The sequence below is a fragment of the Macadamia integrifolia genome, unplaced genomic scaffold (assembly GCF_013358625.1).
Source record: "Macadamia integrifolia cultivar HAES 741 unplaced genomic scaffold, SCU_Mint_v3 scaffold621, whole genome shotgun sequence".
Lineage (NCBI taxonomy): Eukaryota > Viridiplantae > Streptophyta > Magnoliopsida > Proteales > Proteaceae > Macadamia > Macadamia integrifolia.
The window spans coordinates 302,139-329,238 of record NW_024870499.1 but is presented as its reverse complement, the minus strand read 5'-3'; the positions used below and the strand labels follow the sequence as shown (position 1 = coordinate 329,238).

The window sequence follows — 27,100 nt, the reverse complement described above, 5'->3', positions numbered from 1 at the left end:
AAAAAGACCCATCATTCTTTATCCCGAAAGGTATCACCTTGTAAAATATACGCCCCATTGTGTAATGAAAGGTGTATTCTTCTTATTGTCGGGAGATATTTTGATTTGATTGTATCTTGAGAATCCATCCATGAAGGATAGGAGAGCGTGTTTGGTCTTGTTGTCTGCTAGAATGTCTGTGTGGGGTAGTGGGAAGTTGTCTTTCGGGCTTGCTTTGTTCAAGTCCCTAAAGTCGACACACATTCTAACTTTTCCGTCCTTCGAAATGGGAACTATGTTTTCGAGCCACTCTGGGTATTTGGTGACCTCCAAGAAACTAGTGTTGAGTTGTTTGGTAACCTCCTTGATTTTCAATATCTATTCCGGTCTCATACGCCTTAATTTCTGTTTCACTGGCTTAGCATTTGAATATAAGGGTAGTCGGTGTTACTAATATCAAGCATGTCGTCATATGGCCTAGAAAAATCTTGTTTGAATTCATTTAGGAGTTCAATTAATGGTTCAGCTTCCTCATGCGTGAGGGAAGCACTAAGCTTAAGCTCGTGGGGTCTATCCATAGTCCTTATGTTATTATCCTGAATTCCTCTTCTAGGGGTTGCAATCTCTTCTCCTTATGTATTTCGATGTGTTTAAAGAACTCCTTAGGGGGATAGTTTAGTTCATCCTCATCAACTGAAAGAAGTGAAGAGTCAATGTAAATAAAAGTTGGACTTGCATTAATGAAAGCGATTACAGGTACTGATACTAACACTTTGCGGGAAAGAAATAGTCCTACATCTATGTCAGACTCTAGATCGGACTTGGAATTGAAACATGATGCGAAAGATGAAACTGATGAAGACTAGACCTTGGACTCGGACTCGAACTTGGGCTCTGACATCACTCTTGTCTGTTTCTTTTATGAAGATGCACGTTGTCTTTGTGCTTCAGTTTGGAATCATCCCTTCAACTAGATAGATCATAATTTGAGGATTTATAACCTGCTTTATTTCTTCTGTTAATATGGGCTATGCATTCTCTGAAGAGATCTCTTGTCCCAAGATCAGGCTCATAATCATACCAGGTGTCTTTGGAACTCGTTCCTTCGGGTGATGTGAGATCCAAGCAATGGAAATCATATGTAAAGAAGATTTCAAATCCTGCCAGTAGTCTTTAGGAGGTGTAATCAAACCAAGGTTCCACAATAAATTATTGTCTCCTTCTTTGATAAAATGTCCATTGAGAGTAGTGGATTTTACTTTCTTTTGATAGTCCTCCTTACTGGGTTTATATCCTAGACCATGATGATTCTCATTAGCGGGTAACTCGAGCCAAGTTGCTCCTACTTAAGGGTACTTACCCAAGCCCATGCTGGGGAAATATCCCATCCCAAGTTGGTATTCAAAAGTGATAGGAGACGAGACCAGTCTTCCCTTAATGTTCACCACGTTGGGTCGGCCATAATAGTGATATGTTGCCTTCCCAGAGGAACTTGAGCTTTCTGTGTAAGGAGGAAGATATGACACCGATGTTGTGGAGCTATGGTCTTCGAAATAACATGTTGAAGGTAGATGGTAACTCACCGTGAAATTTGGCTGGTCCTAACACTGTCAATGGCTTAGGAGTCCAAGGATGTCTCTTCTAGAGTCATCATATGCTCTGACACCGTGCATGGAGGGTTTGAGATTAGTCACACCTAGCCCTAGCTGTTTGAGGGTCTTGAGTGGGAAAATGTTCAGTGCTGGGCTGTTGTCAACGAGGACATGTGGAACCCTCATTCCGTTGCAATCAATGGTAATGTGTAAGGCCTTGCTGTGTATTGCACCTTCAATCATTAAATCCTTGTCATTGAAGAATAGAGTGGTGGATGCACAGATGGCCCCTAAAATTTCAGATAATTGAAGAGGGTGTTGGTGTATGATGTCTTGTATTCCGTCGCAGTTTAATCCAGGGAGTACTGGTGCAGCACCTAGACAGCCAGGACGACGGTCCCGCTAGCCGGTTAGCGGGCCGTGGGGGTTGCAAGGGGGGCAGGAGGCCCCCCTGCACAGCAGGGGGTGTAGGGGGGCGCAGCCCCCCGCTCGAATTTTTTATTTGAGGGCAATTGTAGTTTAATCCGGATTAGGTTGGCAATTGTAATTTGATCCAGATTAGGGTTTTTTTGCTATATATTTGTAGTGAGGGTTTCTTTCTCTGTAATGTAAGCACTACTAAGAGGTGTGAGGGATGAGCATTGTAACCCTATTCTCCATTGATAGTGAAGCAGGATCTCATCTCACCGGGGACGTAGGCAACCTTGCCGAACCTCGTAAAATCTGTGTGCATTGTTTGTTTTGTTTTTCCATTATCTTCTGCATCGTTTTAGGGTTGCGTTTCTACAAATTGGTATCAGAGCTCTAGGTTTCCGTTTTCTAGGGTTTACTATCACGATGGCAGGGAAGGGATCGAATGTCAAGTATGACATCGAGAGGTTTAATGGGAAGAACAATTTCACCCTCTGGCGTCAAAGGATGAAGGATCTTCTGATACAGCAAGGTTTGGCGAAAACGTTGTTGGGGAAGTCGAAGAAACCTGAAAAAATTACTGACGAAGATTGGGAAGAGATGGAGGAAAATGCGGTAAGTGCTATTCGATTAAATCTTTCTGATGATGCCCTACAATATGTTGTGGGTATCGAATCTACACCGTAATTATGGGCGAAACTTGAAAGCATCTACATGACGAAGTCCTTAACGAATAAGTTGTTTGTGAAGAAGCAATTATACTCTCTACAGATGGAGGAAGGTACGGATCTATTAGAGCATCTTAACATGTTCAATCAGATCGTAAGTAAACTTGCAAACCTGGAGGTTAAGATCGAGGATGAAAACAAGGCGTTACTATTGCTGTCGTTGCTCCCAGAATCATATGATCACCTAGTAACGACTCTCTTGTACGGGAAGGAGACCCTTGAGATGGATGAAGTCGCAGCTGCCCTCATGTCCAATGATACAAGGAAGAAGGCCAGTAGTACGAAATCTCAAGGAGAAGGTTTTTTCGGAGGTGACAAGGAGCAGGAAAGAGGGAGATCAAATCAGAAGGGATCTGGGAAGAGTTGATCGAAATCAAAAGGGGCAAAGACAAAGGTCTCTTGTTACTATTGCAAGAAGGAAGGTCATATGAAGAGAGAGTGCTTGAAGAGGAAGGCGGACTTAAAGAAGAAATGTGTAGATAAGACATCTGAGGAAGCTAGCGTGGCTGACAGTTCAGATGGAGATGATGGAGATGTACTCTCTATATCATCAGGTAAAAATCAACCTTCTGATTCTTGAATTTTAGATTCTGGATGTTTATATCACATGTGTCCACATAAGGATTGGTTTGACACATATCAACCATATAATGGTGGGTCTGTCCTAATGGGGAATGATGCCGTATGCAAGACCATTGGGATAGGCACTATCAAAATCAAGATGTTTGATGGGATAGTAAGAACCTTAGCAGATGTGAGACATGTACCAGAATTAAGTAAAAACTTAATATCTTTGGGGTCACTTGACTCAAATGGTTGTAAGTACATAGCAGAAGGTGGAGTTCTCAAAATTATTAAGGGTGTGATGGTTGTCATGAAGGGACAGCTAGCAGAAAACCTATACAGACTCATAGGGAGCACAGTTATAGGTGGAGCATCTGTGACTATAGATGCAGTATTTGATACAGATGATACCTATCTGTGACATATGCGGTTAGGGCATATGGGAGAAAGAGGATTGATGGAGCTTCATAAAAGGAAAATGTTGAAGGGAGTAAAAACTTGTAAACTGAACTTCTGCAAGTATTGTGTGTTCGGAAAACAATGCAAGGTTAGTTTCAAAACTGCAAAACATAAGAGTAAAGGGGTGCTTGATTATGTACACAGCGATGTATGGGGTCCTTCAACAATAAAATCTAAAGATGGGGCAGAATACTTCGTGACCTTTGTTGATGATTACTCAAGGAAAGTCTGGATCTACTTCATGAAGCATAAAAGTGAGGTGTTCACTAAATTTAAGGAATGGAAGGCTGAGGTAGAAAGGAAGACAGGAAAGAAAATTAAATACTTGAGAACAGATAATGGAGGAGAGTACACATACAAGCCGTTTCTAGAATTGTGCAAAGCTGAAGGGATTACACGTCACTTCACAGTTCCAAAGACACCACAACAAAATGGTGTAGCTGAAAGGATGAACAGAACACTTCTAGAAAGAGCTCGGAGTATGAGGCTGAATGCAGGGTTGAGCAAGAGATTTTGGGCAGAAGCAGTGAACATGACATGTTTCCTCATCAATAGGTCTCCATCAAAGGCGATTGATTGTAAAATTCCTGAAGAGGTATGGACAGGAAAACCAGTAGATTATTCTATTCTAAAAATATTTGGTTGTCCAGCCTATGCGCATGTTGAGAGTGAGCATTCCAAGTTAGACTCAAAGTCTAAGCAATGTATCTTTCTTGGTTTTAAGAAAGGTGTAAAGGGATTCAAGTTGTGGGATCCAAGTTCACAGAAAGTTGTGGTTAGCAGAGGCGTTGTGTTTGATGAGTCTCATATAGTGAAGTCAAATTACAATTCACAAGCAGTTGATGAAAATAAAGAAGGTTCTACTGTGCAGGTGGAGTTAGGTGAGTTAGAAACAACAAGAGAGAATGAGTCATCAAGTGACTTACCAGGACAACAGGAAGCAATAGAAGTTCCCTATACTGTGGCAAAGGGTAAAGGGAAGCGTACTCACAAAGCACTTATGAGATATGGGTTTGAGGACATGGTTGCCTATGCCCTCACTATAGGTACAGGTGATCCATCTTCCTACCATGATGCTTTGAGTGATGCACAACATGATAAATGGATGACAACTATGATGGAGGAAATAGAATCTCTACAGAAGAACAAGACTTGGGAGATTGTGGAAAAACCCAAGGGAAGAAAAATCATTGGGTGTAAATGGGTCTTTCGTAAGAAAGAGGCAGCATCTGAGAAGGAGCGTGAAAGGTATACGGCCAAACTTGTAGCCAAGGGCTAAGCATAGAAGGAGGGGATAGACTACAATGAAATATTCTCTCCGGTGGTGAAACACACTTCGATCAGGGTATTACTTGCTTTGGTGGCCATGTATGATTTAGAGCTTGAACAACTTGATGTGAAAACTGCATTTCTTCATGGTTACTTGGAAGAACAGATTTACATGGAGCAACCTGAAGGTTTCAAGGTGCAGGGAAAGGAAGACCATGTTTGTCTGCTTAAGAGGTCGCTTTATGGCCTTAAGCAATCTCTTAGGCAGTGGTACAAACGCTTTGATTCCCACATGATGAAGATTGGCTACACAAGAAGTGAGTATGATAGTTGTGTTTATTATAAAGTGTTAAGTGATAATTCCATTATTTTGTTGATGCTTTATGTTGATGACATGCTCATTGCTGCAAAGAACAAACATAAGATAGTCTCTTTGAAGTCTTTGTTGAGTGCTAAATTTGAGATGAAGGATCTTGGTGCCGCTAAGAAGATTCTTGGCATGGAAATCCTTAGAGATAGAAATGCAGGTAAACTTTGGGTAACTTAGAAGAGGTATATTGAAAAGGTGCTAGAGCGTTTCAATATGGAAAAGGCTAAGCCGGTTAGCACTCCGTTAGCTGGCCACTTTAAGTTATCTGAAGGGGAATGCCCTACAACACATGAGGAGGTGGAGCAGATGTCTCAAGTCCCTTATGCTAGCGCAGTTGGGAGTCTCATGTATGCTATGGTTTGTAGCAGGCCGGATTTGTCTCATGCAGTCAGTGTTGTTAGCAGATACATGAGTAATCCAGGGAAGGAGCATTGGAATGCAATTAAGTGGATCTTCAGATATTTGAGCAAAACTAAAGATATTGGTGTTATGTTCAGTGGTAAGGGAAGTTCTACAGAGTTGGCAGGTTATGTTGATTCTGACTATGCTGGTGATTTAGACAAGAAGAGGTCTACAACAGGGTATGTGTTTACATTGGCTGGCGGACCTATATCATGGAGGGCGATGCTTCAGTCTACAATTGCGTTGTCCACTACAGAGGCAGAGTACATGGCAGCAGTTGAGGCTGCCAAGGAAGGAGTCTGGTTGGCTGGACTGGTTCGTGAGTTGGGGTTGGAGCAAGGAGGTACAATGTTACATTGTGACAGTCAGAGTGCCATACATCTTGCAAAGAATCAGGTGTTTCATGCAAGGACAAAGAATATTGATGTGAGATTTCACAAGATCAGGGAGCTTGTGTCAGAAGGCAGTATTCACTTGAGAAAAATTCATACAGATCTCAATCCTGCAGATATGTTTACAAAGCCAGTTACGACAGAGAAATTCGAGTCCTGTTTGGACTTGATTAATATTACTCATTGTTGAAGATGAGGGACGCACCAAATAGGTGCGGGTTTTTACCTCTAATGAGGTACAATGATGAAGACGTCTACAAGTGATCTTTACAGGAGGCTCGATAGAATTCAAGCCAAGGTGGAGATTGTTGGTGTATGATGTCTTGTATTCCGTCGCAGTTTAATCCAGGGAGTACTGGTGCAGCACCTAAACAGGCAGGACTGCGGTCCCGTTAGCCGGTTAGCGGGCCGTGGGGGTTGCAAGGGGGTGTAGGGGGACGCAGCCCCCCGCTCGAATTTTTTATTTGAGGGCAATTGTAGTTTAATTCGAATTAGGGTTTTTTTCGCTATATATTTGTAGCGAGGGTTTCTTTCTCTGTAATGCAAACAATATTGAGAGGTGTGAGGACGAGCGCTGTAACCTTATTCTCCATTGATATTGAAGCAGGATCTCATCTCACCGGGGACGTAGGCAACCTTGCCGAACCTCGTAAAATCCGTGTGCATTGTTTGTTTTGTTTTTCCATTATCTTCTACATCGTTTTAGGGTTGCGTTTCTACACTCTGATGTAGATAATTCACTTAATGGGCTTATTTTATTGCAAATATGCCTTGGGTTGGGTTATGCATGTGTTGCACTTTTGTTCCCATGGGTTTTCTTTGTAATGTGTCACTTTAATGGACCTAAAATATAGGTAGAAAGTAGGAAAACGGGATTTAAGTCATTAGTTTAGCTAGAGTCCTATTTTGAGTCTATTTCCTTTGTTATTGCAGTTATTAGTCAGTTTAGGTTCGTTAGTTACCTACTCCATGTTGGAATTATAGTCCTAGTCCTATTATGAGTCTAAGTTCTACTAGGAGTGTCTAGTCCTATTTGGAAACTAGCTCATAGTTTTGATATGATATCTATTCTGCCCTCTTTAAATAGAGGAGCCTATGTACTCATAATTACAGATTTGAAGAATGATGAATTGAGTTAATGTTTGAGAGCCTTAGGGCTGTGTGTGATTCTCCCCCCTTTCTTTATGCGATTTTTCTCCCCTGGTTGGATTTGTGCAATTGTGCGATCCCTTCTTATTCATTCTTTCTGTCCCTGAATTTGGTTTATATTGAATTTAGTAAAGATCCTGCCCGGGATTGGATCATTTGTAATTAGATCTTACATCAATTGGTATCAGAGCCGAATCCCTTGCTATACTGAAACGCAACTCCCTTCTCCTCCCACAATAGCCACGCGACTCCCTTTCTCTCCCACACTCTCCCATATGACTCCCTGTGACTCCCTTTCTCTCCCACGCTACTCCCTTTCTCTCCCATTATAGATTTAGACCTTTTATTGGATATCCGTCAACAAATGCAAGATATTTATCAACAAATGCAATTGATGCAAGAGAAGCTTGATGAGACTCAACGACATTGCATGGACTTCAAAACCACAGTACACTCTATCTTCAGCCATGTGATCTCAGCCGTTGAACAACAGATAGACAAACTAGAAGATGAATCACTAGTGGTAGAAGATGAGATGACACCGTTGGAAGTTGAAGATCAACTTGTGAAAAAATTTAAATCGGTTGATCTCTTCAGTGAACCGATCGATTTTATTTTTCCGATTCACTACTTCACCAATGAACTTTGCGTCGTGGATTTCATAGCATTCGATCATGGTTTTGATGGTGACTTCATACAGGCAAAGATGGATATTGATCGATTGGTATTGATTCTCCCGTTCTACAAAACTCGTGGATTTTCTCAACATCGGGGGGATTGATATAGATAAGTCACTTAATGAGCTTATTTTATTGCAAATAAGCCTTGGGTTGGGTTATGTATATGTTGAGCCTTTGTTTCCATGGGTTTTCTTTATAATGGGCCACTTTAATGAGCCTAAAATATGGGTAGAAAACAGGAAAACGGGATTTAAGTCATTAGCTTAGTTAGAGTCTTGTTTTGAGTCTATTTCCTTTGTTATTGCAGTTATTAGTCAATTTAGGAAGTAGAGAGGGGGGTGGGGGAGAAGATAGCCACGTAGGGGGGATTTCCCAGATCAATTCATCTTTATTAATCAACTAAATTAATTCTTTGGGTTACATGCCTTGTTTATATTAAATCAAAATAAAACTCTTAAGACTGAAATAGAAAATCTTAATTGCTTCCTAAATTAAAGTCTAATAAAATAGAAACACAATAAAACTAAAATTGGTCTTTGGAAATTTCTACTTACCTAATAGCTACCCCAAAATAACTTAAAATAAAAGATAACAAATATTCTCAAATAGAATAAAATCCTAGAATATTCTATTAATCTTGAACCCAAATTAGTAACTTGGAACCCAAATTGGATCTGGGTCTTGGTTCGGGTGCTGGAGCGGGTTTGGATCAATCCATCGGAGTGCTGCTGCATCAGTTATACTAATATATGTGTTGGACTTTTAATTCCATGGGTTTTATTTGTAATGGGCAACTTTAATGGGCCTCAAATCTGGGTATAGGCTAGGCATACGGGACTAGTTAAGTTAATGTCTTTATTTCACTTGCCATCAAGTGTTTTAGTTAAGGAGGCTGGATTAGGAGTCTATAAGTCCAGCCTTGTTTTGAGTTTGTTTCCTTCTTTATGTCATCCTGGTTAGTTTAGGATTCCTTATTAGTTGAGGATTGGTTTAGGCCTTTGCTTTTCAATGTCTGAGTCTATTTTCAAGTCTTTTATATACATTTGTAGGGGAGCCTAGTGTTGTACGCGAATTTTGATGAATGAAAAGGCTATTGCTGTGCTGCTTCTCCATTGTGAAGAATCCCTTGTGTGCGATCAAGGTAGGTTGGTGTTTGATTTAATTGAACCAGCTTGTAGTGTGAACCCCATGTGCATAGTTGTCACGGCGTCAAATCGATCCAAGGCGTTGGAGGGGTGACTAATCAATTTGGCGATGAATCGCCCGTTATGGTGTTGCCATGGCGGTCAAATCGCCCATGTGTTATTTTTTATTTTCCCTATTTTCTAAAGTTATTTAGTATGCTACTTTTTTATTTCCCTTATTTTCTAAAGTTATTTAGCATGCTACAAACCTACAATATATACCCTATAACATATAAAACCAACATTAAGTAATATCAGATATCAAAAATCAACATAACCCTATCAAAATCACTCTGCATTTTACAAAAAATCGGCCGTCTAGTGAATCAGGCGTGACCTGGCGGCCATGGCGGCGACGCCTATCAGCCAATGGTGACCGCCATTTGTGAGTCATGTAAATCGTAGCACTGCCATGAACTTTTTCAGCTAGAACGCCAAATCACCGCCTTAGTGACGCCATGACAACTATGCCCAGGTGTTATTTTCTTTTGTTCTTATTATTCCATCATCTTCTTTATCCATTAACAAGCAAGTATTCTAGTTTTCCTGCAACTTGAACTTGCGCTTCTAGAAGTTCATAAGCAAGTTTTTTTTTTTTTTTTTAAGATTAAGCAAACCATCCATTGGATCATCTTAAGATTTTTTTTTATCACATGTTCAAGAACCCTAATCAAGAACTCAATTTGAATTTGAGCTGGTTCTGACCGTTGGATCTTAAGATATTTCTGTTATCCCATTTTACTCTTTAGCCCGTATTTGCTACTGTTTTACGAAACCCTCTGTGTGTGTGTATATATATATATATAGTAGTTGTTGTATAATTGTGCTTAATTTTCTCTGTTCCATGTTAATGTGAATTGTTATCTCACCCTTAAGTTACCTAACTTCTTGTCTTCTAGGTGCTCAGCCACCAGGGTTATGCTGGTTCTGCTGCGGATGTCTGGTCATGTGGGGTCATCCTGTATGTTCTAATTGCTGGATACCTTCCATTTGAGGAGATTGACCTTCCAACTTTATACAGAAAGGTACACTACTCATATTTCTTTGCTGAATGGACGATCCAGGGAAATCAAAGCACTTTGTTTTTAAACCATGTAGTGGATGCATGTTAATTCTTTTTCCCATCCATTTACGGAAACATGGGGACTTTTGCTAATTCAGTTTTATCCTTTGCTGGAAAATGAAAGTGTATGATGGGATGTTTAACCCATGGTTGTCATGACATTAATGTGACACAAGTCGTTGGAGAGGGCCTAGATGCAAGGCGAAACCAATAAGGCATCCAAGGCGTCTGTGCATGATGTCGCCTAGCCTTGACAACTATGATTTAAACCCAAACAAGGCTTTAGAATGTTGGCTTCATTCTACATGTTCCTCCCATGGAAAAAGTAGGAAATGTTGAAGAATTAAATTATGAAATTAGTTTTAGAGAATGATATAATAAGGGCATAGAAACCACTCGAAACTTTTTAAGCTATTCATAAAGAATCATTTCAATAAGGAAAAGTAGAACTATCGTTAAATAGTGTATACTGACTCTTGATCAGTGTTAAAACCCATAGCATTTATCAGCTGTAAATTGGACTTGGTTACAGGTTGGCATTTATATAATTCACTTGTCACAAAAGAAAAAAAAAAATTAAACAGTACTCCTATCACAGGTCAATGTGTGGCAATATCGTATACTCTGTTCCCTTAACTCATAGAAAGTAAGTTGTGGAATGGATGAATGGTTTGGCCAAACAGTTCAATCGGTGGAACGATAGAATCATTTTCATTTACAATTATTTAAAAAAAAAAAAAAAATGGTGTTGCCATGTTGATACAACAACAACATAGCCTTTTCCCCAACTAAATGGAGTCGGCCACATGGATCCTTGTTCTCCAATCAGGTCTATTCATAGTCATACAAGAAACGAGGCCTAAGCTAACATGTCTTTCCTCACTTCTCCTATGGTTATTTTAGGCCTTCCCTTGGCACTTTTGGTTCCTTCAATCTGAATTAAGTCACTCCTCCATACTAGGGCATCCAAAGGCTTCCGTTGGACATGCCATGCCACCTCAATTGACTTGCTGTCTCTAAGCTTATCATAAATCAGAGCTACTCCCAACTCAGCTCTAATATGGTCATTCCTTACTTTATCTTCCTAGTTTTCCCACATATCAATATCAACATTCTTATCTCCACTACACAGTTTATTTATATGACAGTTCTTAACTTCCCAGCATTCCGCACCCTACATCATAGCTGGAGGAATAACGACCTATAAAATCTTGCTATAAGCTTTGAAGGAATATGCCGATTACACAATACTCCGAACACCCTTTCCACTTCATCTACCCTATTTTAATCTTCTGGGCAGCGTCATCCTGTATGTCACCTTCTTTTCTTACGATAGATCCCAGGTATCTAGAATATTCACTTTGAGGGATCTCTGCCTCACCAATATTCACCACCTCATTATCCGTCCTAGTTGGTCCATCTAGTATGCCTAAAGTTACATACCATATTTTTTGTCTTGGTTTTACTTTTTTTTAGACCTTTTGATTCTAAGGTTGATATCTAGAGTTCCACCTTGGCGTTAATTATGCTTTTGTCTCATTCACCATAATAATATCATCAGCAAAAAAGCATATACCAAAGGACCTCAATGTCTCTGGCTAAATCATTCATGATAAACGCAAAAAAATAAGGGTTTAAAGCTGATTCTTGATGTAACCCACTTGTAATTGGAAATTCACTATCTTCATCCCAACAGTTCTTACACTAGCCAGTAGTCACCATACCATCATACGTATATCTTTCATTATGTCCTCAAATTTACTTGAAACACTTATCTTCTCTAGTACTTGTCAAATTAACTCTCTAGGGACAATTATGCAGACATGCCCTATACTACACCCTAAAGACAATGCACTCCCCTCATAATGTTAAAAATGACTTGAAGTTCCCTTGAGCCTTACTTTGAAAAACTTGCTACAAGTAGCCCCCTGTCCGTTTGCAAGGGATTGTTAAGTGTTGATGTCAGTTAGGCCTAAATTTCTAATTAATCAAATTACTCATCATGTAGGGTGAGGATATATTTTGTTTCCTATTTGTGGGTCTTGCTCGTCTTTCCTATTCTTCGTTCTGTTTATCGTGTGTTTGGTTGGTTCGGTTTGAGAACTTTGGGGGACATTTGGGTGGATCGCGCCGATTCAGAAGCAGGAGGTCGAAGAACAGGGCGAGAGAGGGACAACTGATCTTAGAAATGAGCGGTGGAGGTGGTGACCAAACAGTTGATGACAATAATGGAGAGGATGAGATAGATAGGGGGTAATTCCACCTTTTGATCTGCTACAACCACCATCTGTTGCCCCCTGATGCAGCTCCAATGGGGTTGCACCGGTGGCGATGCAGATATAGATGCCTATGCCCATACAGATTTGAAGATTAGTGATCAGTGACGACACCCACCCATTGGGGTTGTACTGGTGGTGATGCAGATGCCCGTACAAATTTAAATATCAGTGACTCAAGGAAGAAGAGCGTCAATGAAAGACCATCACATGAAGGTTGAAGGTCGAGGACGGAGGATCCGGATGCTGGCGACTTGTGCGGCCAGGATCTTTCAGCTAACCTAAGAACTCAGTCATAAGTTTGACGGTGAAACCATCCGGTGGCTTTGGGATCTAAAAGGATCCATCCATAGGCCTGACTTGAAATCGTTTGTCCACGAACAAAACAAAAACAAGGTAGGTTGTTAGTAGTAGTTCATGAGACCTTGAATTCCCACGTTCCAGTGTGGATTATGCCAACAGGTCCCACCCCCAATTGATTGAGTCACCCTTTTTTTTTTCTTTTTCAGAAGAAACGAAAGCAGGCGGCAACTAGCGAGTACTATGATGTTAACAATGGAGTCTCCATTTCTTTTGGTCTTGCTTCCATTGGGGCGATGGTAGTGGTTGCGGCACCACAAGGTCTTATGCCCATGTGGGTAGTAAGCTATGGAGGAAGAGTTAAACCTTCCAAAGCTGTGGCTGCAAGTACTTTTTGGATGATTCCTCCCTCTACTGCCACTGCTGCACCTTCTAACCAGCTGCAACTGTGGGCGTTTCCACCTGCAAAGCTAGTCATCAACATCTTTGCCAGACCATATCTGTGATGCAGCCAACTATCGATTTAACTTTTGCTTCTTCAGTTGAGGTACATAGTGCTCCGGTCTCCGACAATGCTACAACTTTTGTAATATCTTCAACGCCAACAAAAGCGGCCAAGACTTCAACCATGGCTCCAAGTTCAAGTTCTACTACTACTACCCAGATGTTTAGAGACTTCTCTTTGGAAATCTATAATAACCAGGAGCTTCAGTTCATGAGCCATCATACCACTGAACAAACAACTTCTTCAAAGCGATAAGAAGGGGGAAAGGGACAGGAAAGGGAGAGAATGGAGAGAAGGGGTTCACTTACCTTCGTCGGAGAGTTGCAGGTCGCAAGAGATGTAGAGGAACGATGCTCTTGCTCTGAAAGGTTTCCAAAATGGGAGGGCCTAATGGTTCCGTCTTCAAATATGGGTTGAGTGGTTCATTTAGTTTAGGTTTAGTTTTTATTTATTTATTTTTTTTGGTGGGGGATAAATTTGTCATTTGCACTTCATATTGTTATAGCAAACACCAATAAATATGAAAATAAGCAAACACAGATCCACACAACACAGAGATTTAACGAGATTCACACACCGATGTGGTGTGTTACGTCCTCGGGCAAAGAAGATGTTTCACTATATAGAAGAGAGATTACACTCAAATAGCAATGAGAAAACTCGCTTTGAAACCCTATCTCGAAAACCCCCCAAATTACAACTGCTTGCTCAATAAGACGATGGTGCATTATATACTCCAAGTCCTGGGTTGATCCATCGGGTCGATGGATCAACCCCAACCGCTTTACTTGAATCACATATCTAAAAAAAAATCCCATTCGGGTCGCCAGCAAAGTATGTCGAAGCGGGTTATTCTTCAAAACGGGTCAAGAATTTGAGACAAACTTAACAAATCTCCACCTTGGCTTGAATTCTCCTCCAACAAACAAACAAATAGCTAAAAATCTTTTTCTTCTCCAATAGCCCTCCCAAAGGCTGACTCAAAAACGGCAAACATCAATTAAATTCAAGCAATGCTCAAACTTACCCACACATAAAGGATTGGTCAACATATCAGCTGGATTGTCTTCAGTACCAATCTTCAACACTTGAATATCACCTTGAGCACTTATCTGTTTGATGAAATGGTACCGAACATCAATGTGCTTCGTCCTCTCATGATGCATCTGATCTTTAGTCAAGTGAATAGCACTTTGGCTATCACAATGGACAACAGTCACCCCATTGATCCATGTTGAGTTCTCCAACCAACCTCTAAGCCAAATAGCTTTTGTAATTGCCTCAGTTATTGCCACATACTCTGCTTCGGTAGTAGATGATGCAGCTGTAGCCTATAAAGTAACTTTCCAACTAACTGTATTTCCTCCAAGAGTAAATACATAACCTGTGAGTGACCTCCTCTTGTCAAGATCACCTGCATAATCTGAATCAACATAACCAGATAAACTATCACCATTCCTCCCAAACTCCAAACAAACACCAGAGGTCCCCTTCAATTACCTAAGTATCTACTTCAGTGCTTCCCAATGAGCTTTACCTGGATATGACAAGTATCTGCTCACCACACTGACATCTTGTGAAATGTTAGGACGAGTGCAATCCATAGCATACATAATGGTGCCAATTGCACTAGAGTATGGAACACGTGATATGTACTTCACCTCTTCATCTATCTGAGGTTCTTCATCTGTCTGAGGTGATAGAGCAGCTGAAAGTCTAAAATGAGATGCAATAGGAGTACTTACAGGTTTGTTATCTTTCATGCCAAAACGCTTCAATACTTTCTCATTGTACTTCTGTTGAGATAGCCACAACTTTCCTGCTTTTATATCCCTCTTAATCTCCATACCAAGGATCTTCCTTGCTGCCCCCAAATCTTTCATCTCAATTTCAGAATTTAATTGTTCCTTCAACCTGTTGACCTCATTCCTATCTTTTGCTGTAATCAACATATCATCAATATAAAACAACAAATATACGAATGACCCATCAGAGTGCTTTCTAGAATATACACAACAGTCATACTAATACCTGCAGTATCCAAAACTAGCCATAACTGAATCAAACCTTTTATACCATTGTCTAGGAGTCTGTTCCAAACCATATAAGGACTTCTTCAACAAGCATACATGGTCCACCTTACCTTCAATAATAAACCCTTCAGATTGATGCATATAAATCTGTTCTTTTAGTTCACCATGCAAGAATGCAGTTTTCACATCAAGTTGCTCCAACTACAAATCGTGCATAGCAACTAAAGCAAGTAGGACACGAATAGAGTTATGCTTAACAACAGGTGAGAAAACATCATTAAAATCAATTCCTTGTACTTGATTGTAGCCCTTTGCAACCAACCCTGCCTTATTCCTAGCATCTTCAACACCTAAGGCAGATTCCTTCTTCGTGAAGACCCATGTGCAGCCAACAACTTTCTTCCCTGTTCTCGGCTTGAGAAGCTCACTTGTCTGATTTTTATGAAGAGATTCCTCTCCTCATTCATGACAATCAATCATTTTGTAGAAGCAACTGAAGTAACAGCTTCAGAATATGTTACAGGCTCACTATTTTCAATTGTATCTGTAACAGATAATGCATAAGCAGCAATTTCAGTATGCCTATACTTTTGTGGTTGTCTAATATTCCTCCTTGGTCTATCCCTGGCAATGTTGTACTGCTTTTCTTCTTAATTCTCTTGAGCATCATCTCCTTCAGTAAAAGTAAGCAACTGAACTGATGTAGATTATGCTTTGTTTGAATGTGAACCACCAAATTCAAACTCCACATTCTCTTTAGAATTTTTCTGATCTTCATTACAATGAACAAGAGCTTCTTTCTTAGGATGCAACATAGTAGATTCATCAAAAGTAACATCTCTGCTAATAAGAAATTTTGGAGACTTTAGATCAGGACACCACAACCTTGTATCCTTTCTCTTCAGATTCATACCCAAGAAAAATGTATTTCTTGGCCATATGTTCCAACTTCCTTTCATTCACATGTGCCTAAGAAGGGAATCCAAATACTTTTAATTAAAGTAGTTTGTAGGTTTACCTAACCAAACTTCCTCTGGAATCTTATGCTCAGTAGTTGTACAAGGAGATCGATTCATCAACAAGGTTGTTGCGTTAAGTGCTTCTGCCCAAAACTCCTTGCCTAATCCTGCATTTGATAACATACACCTTGCTTTTTCTAACAAGGTTCTATTTATATGCTTTGATAATAGTTTGTTATACCAAACACCAATAAATACGAAAATAAATAAACACAGATCCGCACAACACACAGAGATTTAATGAGGTTCACACACCAATGTGGTGTGCTACGTCCTCGGGTGAAGAAGAATATGTTCACTATGTCGAAGAACGATTATTCCCAAACAGCAGCAAGAAAACTCGCTATGAAACCCTAGCTTGAAAACCCCCCAAGTTACAACTGCTTGCTCAACAAGATGATAGTGCATTATATACTATTCCAAGTCGCGGGTTGATCCATCTGGTCAAACCTCTCTGCTTCCGTCACAGATCTCAAAAAAAAAAAAAAAAAAAAAAAAAAATCCCATTTGGGTCGCCACCAAAATATGTCGAAGCGGGTCATTCTTCAAAATGGATCAAGAATTTGAGACAAATTTAACACATTTAACACTGTCAGCCAACAGGGGGCAAAAGTCCTTTTTGATATTGTGGGGGAGTGGGTTGTCTTTAGGGTGTAGTGCAGGGGGCGGTCTGCGTAATCTTCCCTTAACTTTATGCATCCCATACCTTCATCGACTATAAGAATTGGTGTTGCCATGTTGATGCATCCTGGACCGATCAATGAGTCTACACTTATGGGTTGAGCGGGTGTCAACTTTCTCATGCTGTAGGAGTTCAAGAGTAGGCTTACATGTAGCAGCGTTCCACCAATGCTGATAGTCGTTATCTTCCTCTTCAAATTTTCATCCTCGCTCTGTTTCATTCTCTTCTTCAGTTTCATCTTCTTCATTGGGAGCTTATGGGGTTTCAGTGGCATTCTAGTAGAGGCAGCATTGGGGAGATAGTCAAGGCTATATTACTTGGTTATTTCATCTGTTCTTCCTTGAATGGAGGTGTTCATGGGATTGTAGTTCATCTTCCATACTAAGATTACTGATTATGAAACAAAAACCAAAATCATAGAAATAATTTATTGTCTTCTAAGTGATTAAGAATTTGAGAAAGAAGAGAAGATGGGCCTGTTGTTTTGAGTTTGGTTCACTTTCTTGGGTCAAGTTACGGTCAATTTTAGTTCTCTATTGTAATGTGCCAATTCTATAGGCCTAAATATTAGGAATTTAGGTGCTATACAGGATCAAGTAGTTAGTTTCTAATTTTTATTAGTCTAGAAATTTTCTATGTTGTTCTCTACCACTCTCTTGTTTGTGTATTAAGAGTCACTATTTTCTTGTAATTTTGCAAAGTTAGGGGATCATACTACCCCAAGGATTTTAGACAAAAGAAAAGACAATGGTTATGTGCTGTTTTCCTTGTAAGATGCGAGTTAGTTTGTGAGATAGAGGTCAAGGTGAGATGCTTTGCATGACCGGCGAGATGCTGACCTATACTTTGAATTAGAGGTTCAAGTCATATCCCTTCCCCTTGTCTTCTTCTTCCCTCTCAAATCTTTTCCTGCACATGCAAGTAAGCGGTGTGATTCTTCTCTTTGATTTAATACTGTTTGACAACTGTTGAAGAGTTGTGATTGTTGTGCTATGTATTTTTATTACCTCTTTTTTTGATCAAAAACACACCTGGGGTTTTCTGTTTCTGTTGTTATCTGATTGCTACTTTAGATGATGATGTTTCAACATCTGGCCATGATATTTCTGTGAAGTTTTGAAATGTCCAATTGGTAAACACATCCTGCCATCAACCTTAACTGTAGCCTGATCTGACATGCGGTTTGAGAGTTGCTGGTGGTTATCATTTCTGCTACCTATCTGGCAGTTAGCTTTAGTTCTTCTTGTACCAGCCCTATACTTAATTTAACTTTGAGGCTAATCTGATAGACTGTAGTTGGGTTTATCCTATTCCGATCTTTATTCTTGCCCTATGGTTCTGCTCATTGGGTTGGAATCTGAACCTTCTTTAAGGATGCCTTGATTCCACATCACAAGTCTTCCAATCAGGGTTATGAAAATCTGTGTCGGGATTGGTCAATACCGATCCAGATCTTCCCGTATTGGTCTGGATCGGAGAGAAATACCCTGGTTTTCATTTAAAACGGCTTCGGAGAGAAATCCCCTGGTTTTCATTTAAAATTGGATTTTTGACCTTTGTACCCTTGATCCGTACCAATCCATAGATATGGGATCACCCATCACTGAACCGGTTCAATCCACGCAGTTCTGCCGATCTGATACCGATCCCTAGAACTGTGCTTCCAGTGTCTTCTATTTTAATGAAAAGATGCTCATATCTTTGTTTCAAATTTGTCTAAAAAAAATTGTCAAGTTCCAAGCTATCAAAAGTATTATTATTGTTTTTCTTTTGGGCACTCCATAACCTTTGAAATTGACAGGTAAATGAATAATTTTTTCTATGTTGCCTAATTTGCATTATGAATTTATTGGAAGGTGGTGATGCAGATGCATGATGGACTTAGAAAAAAAAACAATATCTTTTGATTTGATTTTCTTTTGTTTTAGAAATAATTTCTTTTTAAATTAGCTAGCTTCTAATTTTAGAATGGCTTCCTTTCAAGTAGTTTCCATTAATTGTTTGATTTTTTTCCTTTATTGAACATGTAAACGATGGAGAAGTTCAGTTTTAGATTTTGAAGAATAGAAATTTGAAGGTTTTTTTTTCTTGGTTTTGAAACCATGGCTGCCAAATCTCTCTATCTTCCCCTTTTTTTCTTTCTCTGATATTATTCTTTCTTCCTCTCTATTAGTCTGATTTTTTCTCTTCTCATCTGCTTCTTTTCCCCTGTTTTCTTTTCCTTCTATTATTCTTCTTCTTTTCTGGTTGGTTGTTCTTTTTTCTGGTTCAGTCCAGGCGGTACTGGCAGCCAGTGAAGGAGTTCGAACTCCTTCGTTTCTGCAGCTATCAACCTGAAATTTGGGGCAGAAGTGCTTTCCCTTGAGGCTATTTAAACCCTAGCTTCCATCCCAAGCTTTTGCGAGTCAGCGGATATAACGTCTGAAAACCAGAACTCAGATTTGAGTCCTCCGGCAGGTTTAGGTCGCAGGATCCTCCCCGAGGCTGTAGCTTCTCCTTCTGAACTGATATTGGTTGTAATCAAGAGCAATCTGAGTTCCGATCCCTCTCCCAAAGTTTCGGTTTGATTGGATTACAATTGAGAGAGCTCTGCCGATCGAAGCCAGCAAGTGGTTTCGTTTCTAACGTCTTGTTCTCTAACGTTACCTAAGGTTGAAGATGATTCCTTTATTTACACTCTTTTAACTTGTTTTCTTTCAAATCCCAGAATAAAGCCCTTATGTTTAATTTTCAGTTCTAAAACTACCTAGCTGCCATCTAATTGCTTTTAATGCCCTGCTTGTTTCTGAAATTACAAGAATACCCCTCAACCATTAAATTTGAGATTTTTAGTCATTTTTGGGGGCCTAAGCGATCCGATTTCAGTCATTGGAATCTGGATCCGCATCAGGTGGCTTCTCTAAATTTGGTTGCAATCAAATTGGTTTTGACATGCATGCATGGACCAGATGTTTATGATGTCACTTGTAAAGTAGGAGAATGAGGACAAAGATTATACTTTGGCCTGGTGATATTCTGGCTATTCTCTCTGGTTCCTATGTAGATTAATGCAGCAGAGTTTGCCTGCCCACCATGGTTCTCGCCTGGGGTGAAGTCATTGATCCATAGAATTCTAGACCCCAATCCTAAAACTGTGAGTATTCTGATCATTCTCTCTCTCTCTCGTTTATGTGTTTTTGTGAGATTATTTGAATATAGATTTCATCTTTTCCTAAGCTCTGTGAACAATGTTACTGAGGTTCAAAATTTTAGATTTCACCTCCAATTCTACATCTGGTGAAATTTAGAAATTTGCTTTCAAATTTTCATAATCATTTCATTTCGATTTCTTGCAAAACCGAAATATTTCGAACCATGATATTTACCTGCTACTTGGTAAACTGAACTCCAAATTGATTTTATGATGTGAGATTTTACAATGGATTATTAGAACTGTATAAATTCCATCTTTTCCAAGTTCAATGAACAGTTACCAAGGTTCAAAATTTTGGATTTCACCCACATTTTGACTTCTACTGAAACCAATATATTTCGGTCAAATTTTAGAAATTTCTTTTTTAAATTTTGATAATCATTTCATTTCGATTTCATGCAAAACTGAAATATTTTGGTAAATTCGGCAAAATTTTGCTGAAATTTTGAACTATGATATTTACCTGCTATTTGGTAGACTGAACTCCATTGATTTTATCATGTGAGAAAGATTGGTTCTTTTTTTTTTTTTTTTTTTTTTTAACTCAATTAGCTATTATTTTTCTGATATATAAACAACCAAGCATGGATTTATAGAAAGCAATGAAAAGAAGGAGAAATTTCACATCACTGATCCTAGAATTTGGGGACATGTATAATCATTAATATGTTGGTAATCTGTATCTTATCCAAGTTTTAATTACTCTTCTCTAACTTCATCTGTTTTGATGGATCTTCTGTTTAGTTGATATCAAAAGAAAATATTATTAAATAGAAGAATAGTGTCCCCAATTATGTCCAAATGTTGACTGGGTGGCAGGGGTTGTAAATAGAAATTATGTCCATGAGAAACAACAGCTGCTCTTAGTCAATGGTACTGGATTAGAAGTTGGTCAAATTGGTTGCACATGGGAATATAGTATATCTGTTTTCTTCTAATGGTCACAAATAAACAAAAGTATTCCCCAGGAATTATTGAAACTTAGCTTGTCATCTACTTTTTTAATATGTTTGTTTGGCCACTAAAACTCAAACTTCTCTTGAATATATATTTTTTTTCATTTGTCATGGTTTGTTCCCATTGTCATGCAGCGTATTCAAATAGAGGAGATAAAAAACGATCCATGGTTCAGGGAAAACTATCTGGCTGTCAAACATGTGGAAGATGAAACAGTAAATCTGGACGATGTCCGTGCAGTTTTTGATGACATTGAGGTTGGTGCTTTTTTGTTCCTTTGGGGTTCTTGTGGTTTGTATTCCATCATTCCATTTTAACATTAATCATCAAGAAATACAACTGAACTCAACTAAGGCTTATCCCATTATGTGGCGTTGGCTACATGAATCCTGTTTCGCAATTCAACCCTAGAAAAAGTGAATGTCCAGGATTTATGCTAAAAGGTTCGCCTAAGGTTTTTACTGTGCTGGCTGCTCACCAGACCCGCCGACCCTCCTTTAGCTTGGCTTGGGACTGGCAGCAGACAAGACACAGGCAGAGCTACGTCAATCATCAAGAAATGTTATACTCAAGTGGATCACAGTGCAGGAAATATATGTTGATGCTCTTTGCATGTCTGTTTTTGGCATTATTTCTATATATCGATTTATATGAAGTTTACAAGGTAGTTCTGTTATATCTTGCAGGATAAATTTGTTTCTGAGCAGTCAGAAGGCAATGAAAGGGGTCCTTTGATGATGAATGCGTTTGAGATGATTACCCTTTCCCAAGGGTTAAACCTTTCGGCATTGTTTGACAGGCGCCAGGTAGAGCTTTATGCTTTCCAAAGTTTTCACAATCTGGAGGCAAAATATCTCTTGCAACAGTAACTAGTACGACCAGCTTCCAAAAGCTTACTTTGCAGTTGATTTGTGTGCCACTTAGAAGCATGCTCATTAGATTCGTGAGGACTGGATGTTGCTTGAACAGAAGTGTATGATTCACCCAACTAGGAAACAGAGAACCTTGAATCAACCAAGGGCTGCCAAGCTTTGGGGCTTGGCTGGAGAAAGCTTGGTATTAAGCTAAAAGAAAATTCCGGAGAAGCCTACAATAATGGGGAGTTATTGGTGCTAAAAGAAAAAGCTATTTGTATAGAGTTTTGGTTTCTAGAAAATGTATCTAGTTTTATTCAAATAGAGATGAGTATCAATCAAGAAGATAACGTAGCAAGGAAAAAATTGGAATTTTAAATTCGTATTAGTTGCATGAGTTCCAGCTTGCATTAAACTGTTGGCAGAGTAGATTCTTTTGAGCTTTTAGTTTTTGTTGCATTTTGGGGTTGAAGAAGTGCTTGCTTTGCTGGATGATTTTTCCCCCCTTGTCATTGCTGAAAACTCGTCAAAGATTCAGCTTCATTTTCTTGGTCAAATGACATGTCACCTTTCTACTTTATCAGTTGACAATGATTTTTTCCCCATTTTTAGCAAAAGGGAGAATGAGTTATCAAATATTGTTGATCACTTGTTCAATGATGAAACATCGAGTTCGTGACCTTGAATGAGCTTAAGATATTACCCTGCACATTGTGCATCACGTCTCAATGGATAAATTCCTCTTATTCAGTGTTAAGGTTAATGCAAAATCATTCATGAAATTTGTTTTCAACTTTTCCTGTGGCTCTTTAGAGATTCTAGAAATACATATGGCAACTGATCAATTGTAATTGTCCATTGAAACAGATCTAACTGCTTAACCTCTGATACCTTTTCTGAAGACAATGAGTAGTAACTAGATCTCAAGATCTGTAGTAAGGGCTTGAAGCTATGTACTGTTTTAGTGTAATCCCTACAAAATTATTCAAGAAATGACTAGAATATAAAAGGAAAGTATCTCATTAATTGTGCCAGCTAATGGACCACAAGGTTGGTTTCTCTATGTCTTTTAAATTGTATTATAAGATCTGGATGCTTGTCCCTCATCAAGCAAGATAAATACTATATGATATATTCTTGGTTTATTGGTCTAGTAAATCAATTACCTTACATTCGAAAAATAAGGTTTCTGCCCACACTAGAGCAATATAATATGCTAGGTCTCTTCGGAGACGTCTGATATAATTGGAGGTGACCTGTATTATTCTTAGTGCTTCCGCTACTTTGTCATACTTGTCTTACACTAGGATCTGGGCTCATTAACTCATCTGTGTTGGGAAATGAACTTTCTCTCTCTTTGGCAGGACTATGTAAAACGACAAACTCGTTTTGTCTCTCGTAAGCCAGCAAAAGAGATTATATCAACTATTGAAGCAGTTGGAGTATCCATGGGTTTCAAGGTCCATACACGAAACTACAAGGTGAACCTGCTCATGGCTATTTTTTGTTCATATACGAGGTTCCTTTGTGATAATACATCATGAGTTAATGACTGGATATTTGAACCATGATCTTTTGTTTAAATGTGATGAATAAATGATTGACCTATGCAAGTTGGGAGGGAAAAAATCCTTCCTCCAAGGTGAAGGCACAGCTTTATAGATTCTATATTCATTTCTGCCCTTTGTTTAGTCATTGTTTCTCCCTCTGCCTTGTGTGTCAAAAGAAAAATATATTTCATCCTTTTCCTAAAGGGTTTGACTTAACCAGATCAAAAGGGGAAAACACTATAGTTCTTTCAAATTGGAACAATAATTCACCAAATCAGGAGACATAAATCTCAGTGATAACGGTATGAACCTTGATTGATATATTACTTGGATGAAGATTGGCAGGACCACAGTTTGAGTGAAATACATGATTTAAGTCATAGAAATTAGGAATATACAAAATCCTATGTTGAATAGTTCCAAATTGATAACAGTTATATTCTATCTAGTGGACAAGGAGCAAGTTAAATTGTGAGATTCAAATTTTAAAATATTAATGAATATGGACTGATTGTACTGGGTAGGGATTACGGATATCTCCGGTTACTTTGGGGATGTCAACATAAGCTGTTTCACCAATAGATAGTGTTACAAATGGCAACTGTGCTGTTTAATGGGCAGAGAACTGCAATTTTCTTACAGTCCAGACTAAAATTCCATTTCCACATTTAACCGGTGTTTGGTGATGATTGAGCTTACCCCTTTTCTATTGTTGCTGCTTGATGAGTCGGTTGTGGTAAACTGGGTAACCTAATGTCTTATCCAAAACTGTTCTTAATCTAATCTGATCATTTTGTGGCAGGTGAGATTTGAAGGAATATCTGCAAATAAAGCAGGACAGTTTGCTGTTGCCCTAGAGGTGGTTTAGCATCTTAGATTTGCAATACGTTTCCTGGTTCTTCATGGAGAGGCTTTGGCTCGAGTAACTACTTACGCCAAAAGAATTTTCTTGTTTCTTTCAGGTTTATGAAGTTGCTCCTTCCCTTTTCATGGCCGATGTTCGGAAGGCTGCTGGTGATACATTTGAATATCACAAGGTTGGATCTCTTGTGTTGGATATTTCCTTTATAAAATTCTCTAGCATGTTTGATCACAGAAGCCAAAATTGCAAGATGAGGGAAATAAATTTAGTGTTTGTGCTGTTACAGTAAAGACCATGTTTTTAAAAGGGTTACGGTTACTATGAGGTGAAGTACTCCCACTGTGCCTTGCGTGCAGCCAATAGCACAGCATCAATCAGACGCTCTTGCCTTTCTGTAAAGCATATGCATTGAGGAAGGCAAGAGATGCCCAGGCAAGCACCTAAATGGAATCTTTCTCAAACACGTTTACCTTATGATGCATCACCCGTTTTATCTTGAGTATTTACAAAGTACTCGTGGTCTAGATGTTGCTATGACATGATCAACATATCTTATAGGTTTGGCTTCTTGTTGAACTGATTCAGAAAATGAGTGGCCCACACACATTTGCAATGGTGTGTGACGCAAAGCTATAAAAGTGATTACAGATATTTGGTCCTATGATAGCCGGTCATATTGGTCTCGATCTCATGACTGACAATACATACCAATGAATTCATGTTATTTTCATAGCACTTTATTGCTGTCCTTGTTCTGCAGTTCTACAAGAACTTATGTAGCAAACTTGAACATATTATTTGGAGACCAACAGGGTGTGCTGCATATCCGAGTCTTTTAGAACAATGACTTGCTGATCCAGATTGATGGAGGTGATGCAAATTAGTAAGCAGACTGGGCCGATTGAACCTAAATGTTTGTCCCCCGCTGGAAAGGGTCTTGACAATCGTTTAATCCTCTATATATAGTCTATGTGTAGTATGGATTGTTGATCTGCATTTCATATTTATGTCTTAGCTTAATAACTCATGGGCTGTAAATATTATGTTGACTCATTAAATGTTATCTTAGAACTATTTGCTTCTAGTACTCCAATGCCAGATCCGGATCCGGATCCATATTTTTGTATCCAAAGTTTCAGTCTGATGCACAGGAATTGGGAAGAAAGTAATAGGGGAGTGACTTTGTCCGTATATTCTCAACATTCACTTAGCACTATATGCTTTTTTAAGGGGGCTTTTAAATGTATTTATGTTGAAATAAGCGTGCTGTTTAAATCTTTTGGGACGCATGGCCTTTTGTACCGCCTTTTGTACCAACGGCTTTACCTGTCATGCGGAAGGTCGGGCAAGGACAAATTATATGAGTAAGTTGGTCAATCTCCTCATGTGCCAAGTTTTTTTTTCGACCCATCTAACAGAGTCTCATCAGACTTTACAGCAACAAGAGAGGGGGCTTTTTTTGGGTGGTTGGGGGGGGGGGGGAAGGGATTTAGAGTGAAGGGGGAGGGAGAAGATGGGTGTCTTAAGGCACAAGATGAACACACAAATCCTACCACGATGGAATGCATCATGGTTAAGTGGTAAGAAGCCCAGGAAAAATCTGGATCCTTTACACAGGAGAATATGCAATACAAGGTGGCCTATGTAATTGAATTAGGGCCTAAAGTATGATACTTTGACAGGTAAATGGTTTCTTCCCATTAAAGATTCAAAAAATTTAACTTGAAATTGTCACATGGCAGAAATCAAGGTATAGGAATTGTATACCCTCATCTATAGTGCCTCAGGTTTTTTTTTTTTTTCCTATCAGAATGAAAAATATTTTATGGGAATCATTTAAAAGTTCAAAAATATGTTGCTATTGTAAACTAGAAATTATGTATCATTACCATTTTACATTTGTGGATATTGTATTCTAAAAAAACATGTGGGACATCTTGGCCCCTTGGAGGACATCAATCACAACATATGGTTTGATTTTTTTCTAATCGATAATTCATAATTTTTTTTGAACGAAGTTTTTTTTCACCGGTGGCTGAGCGATGAGGGTCTAGGTGTGCTCCATCACTTCTCACTTCTCTCCACTCCCCAGCCCCCAGCCCCCACCCCCAAGGCCCCAGCCCCCAGCCCCCCACCTTCCACCCCCAATTCACAGTAGCTTTAGGAAAACTCGGTTCATTTCTTTTTGTCATGTATAATATATAAAAAATCAAATGACAGAAATACGAGTTAAGTTGGAAAAGTTTTCAGTTCGAACAAACGAAATGGAAAAGTTCTCTAAATTGAACAAATGAAAGCTTATTGTATATAAGTTAGGCAATGGGGTGGCCACACTATTGGCTGATGTGTAATCATATCCCCACAGCCAATCAACAGATGCACAGGACAGTGGGAATATGATTCCTTTGTAGGAATAGTGGATGTTTGAGGAGAGAGAACATGAGAGTTGTAGACATAGGCTGTGTGTACATGTTCCCATGAGTTTATGATCAAGATTCTGAGTGCTAGATTTTGGAGGGGAGTAAGTGGTGAGGGTAAGGGAAGGGGGAGGTTTCCTGTTTCAAGAAAAACTGTGCCTAAATCGTGTGGAGGTCTAGGGTTCAGAACTTCAGATGTAACTTTATTTA

General features: G+C 39.2%; 1 protein-coding gene across 1 annotated transcript; it reads left to right on the top strand.

Moving 5' to 3' along the window:
* The first annotated feature begins 1,650 nt into the window (after positions 1-1,650).
* LOC122069450 (CBL-interacting serine/threonine-protein kinase 24-like) lies at positions 1,651-25,599 on the top strand. The gene is made up of 9 exons (XM_042633465.1): positions 1,651-1,773; positions 10,079-10,204; positions 20,101-20,190; positions 21,342-21,464; positions 21,894-22,013; positions 23,426-23,542; positions 24,414-24,470; positions 24,574-24,648; positions 25,234-25,599. The coding sequence occupies exons 1-9, from the start codon at positions 1,651-1,653 to the stop codon at positions 25,318-25,320; spliced, it is 918 nt and encodes a 305-aa protein (XP_042489399.1). The 3' UTR covers positions 25,321-25,599.
* The last annotated feature ends 1,501 nt before the right edge of the window (positions 25,600-27,100 follow it).